This window comes from Cicer arietinum, unplaced genomic scaffold, assembly GCF_000331145.2.
Source record: "Cicer arietinum cultivar CDC Frontier isolate Library 1 unplaced genomic scaffold, Cicar.CDCFrontier_v2.0 Ca_scaffold_5276_v2.0, whole genome shotgun sequence".
Classification (NCBI taxonomy): Eukaryota; Viridiplantae; Streptophyta; class Magnoliopsida; order Fabales; family Fabaceae; genus Cicer; species Cicer arietinum.
This window is the reverse complement of record NW_027338923.1, coordinates 1-1268: the sequence shown is the minus strand read 5'-3', so window position 1 is coordinate 1268 and position 1268 is coordinate 1. Positions and strand designations below refer to the sequence as shown.

General features: G+C 30.4%; 1 protein-coding gene across 1 annotated transcript; it reads right to left on the bottom strand.

Annotated features, from left to right (window-relative positions):
* Window positions 1-817: 817 nt before the first annotated feature.
* Window positions 818-1264, bottom strand: LOC101495003 (large ribosomal subunit protein eL29z-like; the record flags this gene model as incomplete). The annotated part of the gene is made up of 2 exons (XM_012712428.3): window positions 818-1083; window positions 1190-1264. Coding segments are annotated over 2 exons (159 nt in total), but the record flags the coding sequence as incomplete, so codon positions are not given.
* Window positions 1265-1268: the final 4 nt, after the last annotated feature.

Genomic DNA, 1268 nt, shown 5'->3' with positions numbered 1-1268 from the left:
GGGTCAGTTTTCCATGCTTAGTTTCAGAGATAGCACCTTCTGTACTATGTTAATATTACTTATGTACTATGTTTACTAAAACCATTGGCAGTTCAAAAAAAATGCAGTTATATGAGAAGCAACATTTACTAAGGATAAATCGCAACATTGATTTAAAGCTGTTATAATTAAAAATGCTGGTATTACTAATTATTATATAGTGCAAAACAGACCATCGTTAATAATAACAAAAGATAAATTGTTACATTTACTACAACCATTGACAGTTCAAAAATATGCTGTTATATGAGAAGCCTAATAAAGTGTTGGCAAACTATTAAACCGTGAAAATATTTCCTGGTAACAAAAGCACATTTTATTATTTAAAAAGATGAGATAGGCTATAGAACATTATTGAAAATATTCCAACGTTGACTTAAAGCATACCAAAAAGTTTTGGGTCACTGGAATTAAACCCTATGACTGACTAATTTTCAATTTCTTTAAAAACCACGAATTCATAAATAAATAAATAAAGGGTTCTTAATAGCTTATCATCTCTGTATTTACATCTATAGTGGAAGAAAAGATGGAGCTTAACTTAACAAAAACCTATAAAGCATTTCTATAAACTAATTTAAGAATATTATAAGGTAAAGAAAAAACATTTAAATTCATTCAATTGGACATTTTGAAATCAACCTTGATACACATTCAAAAAGGCTTTTGGAGAATAACCAAGATCAAAATTAAAGGGGAAGATAGCCCCCCTTTCATCAGGGAATTTTTCCAACTAAAAAAACAAAACACCCAAATTCAAATAACTGAAAAAATGTGCTAGAACACAATCAACTAAATATTCATATGATAAAAATTCAAATAGTGTTCAACAAAAACCAGCAAAAAAGCTTATAGAGTACTGCATTTTCACTGCATTAAAAATAAAGCTCGGAAAATACTACTACACAAGACGAGACAGATTTAAAGTAAAACATTAAGAGCTGGATTCAAAAAGACAGTTTACTCTTCTTCGGTGGCGATTTCCCCATTTTTGTTGTTGTGCTTCCTTGCATACCTCTGGTTCCTGAGAAACTTAGGATCCATCTACAGAATCAATAACAATACATTATTAGCCAAAATTATATGAATCAATTATTAATTGAATAAAAAAGTTGAAAACTGAGAAATAGAAAGGAGAATGAAAACATACCCCTTTGGTGGAAGTGTGACGGTGCCTCTTTGGCTTTTTGATGCCGTTCTTGTGTGCCTTGTAAGATTGGTTGTGAGCT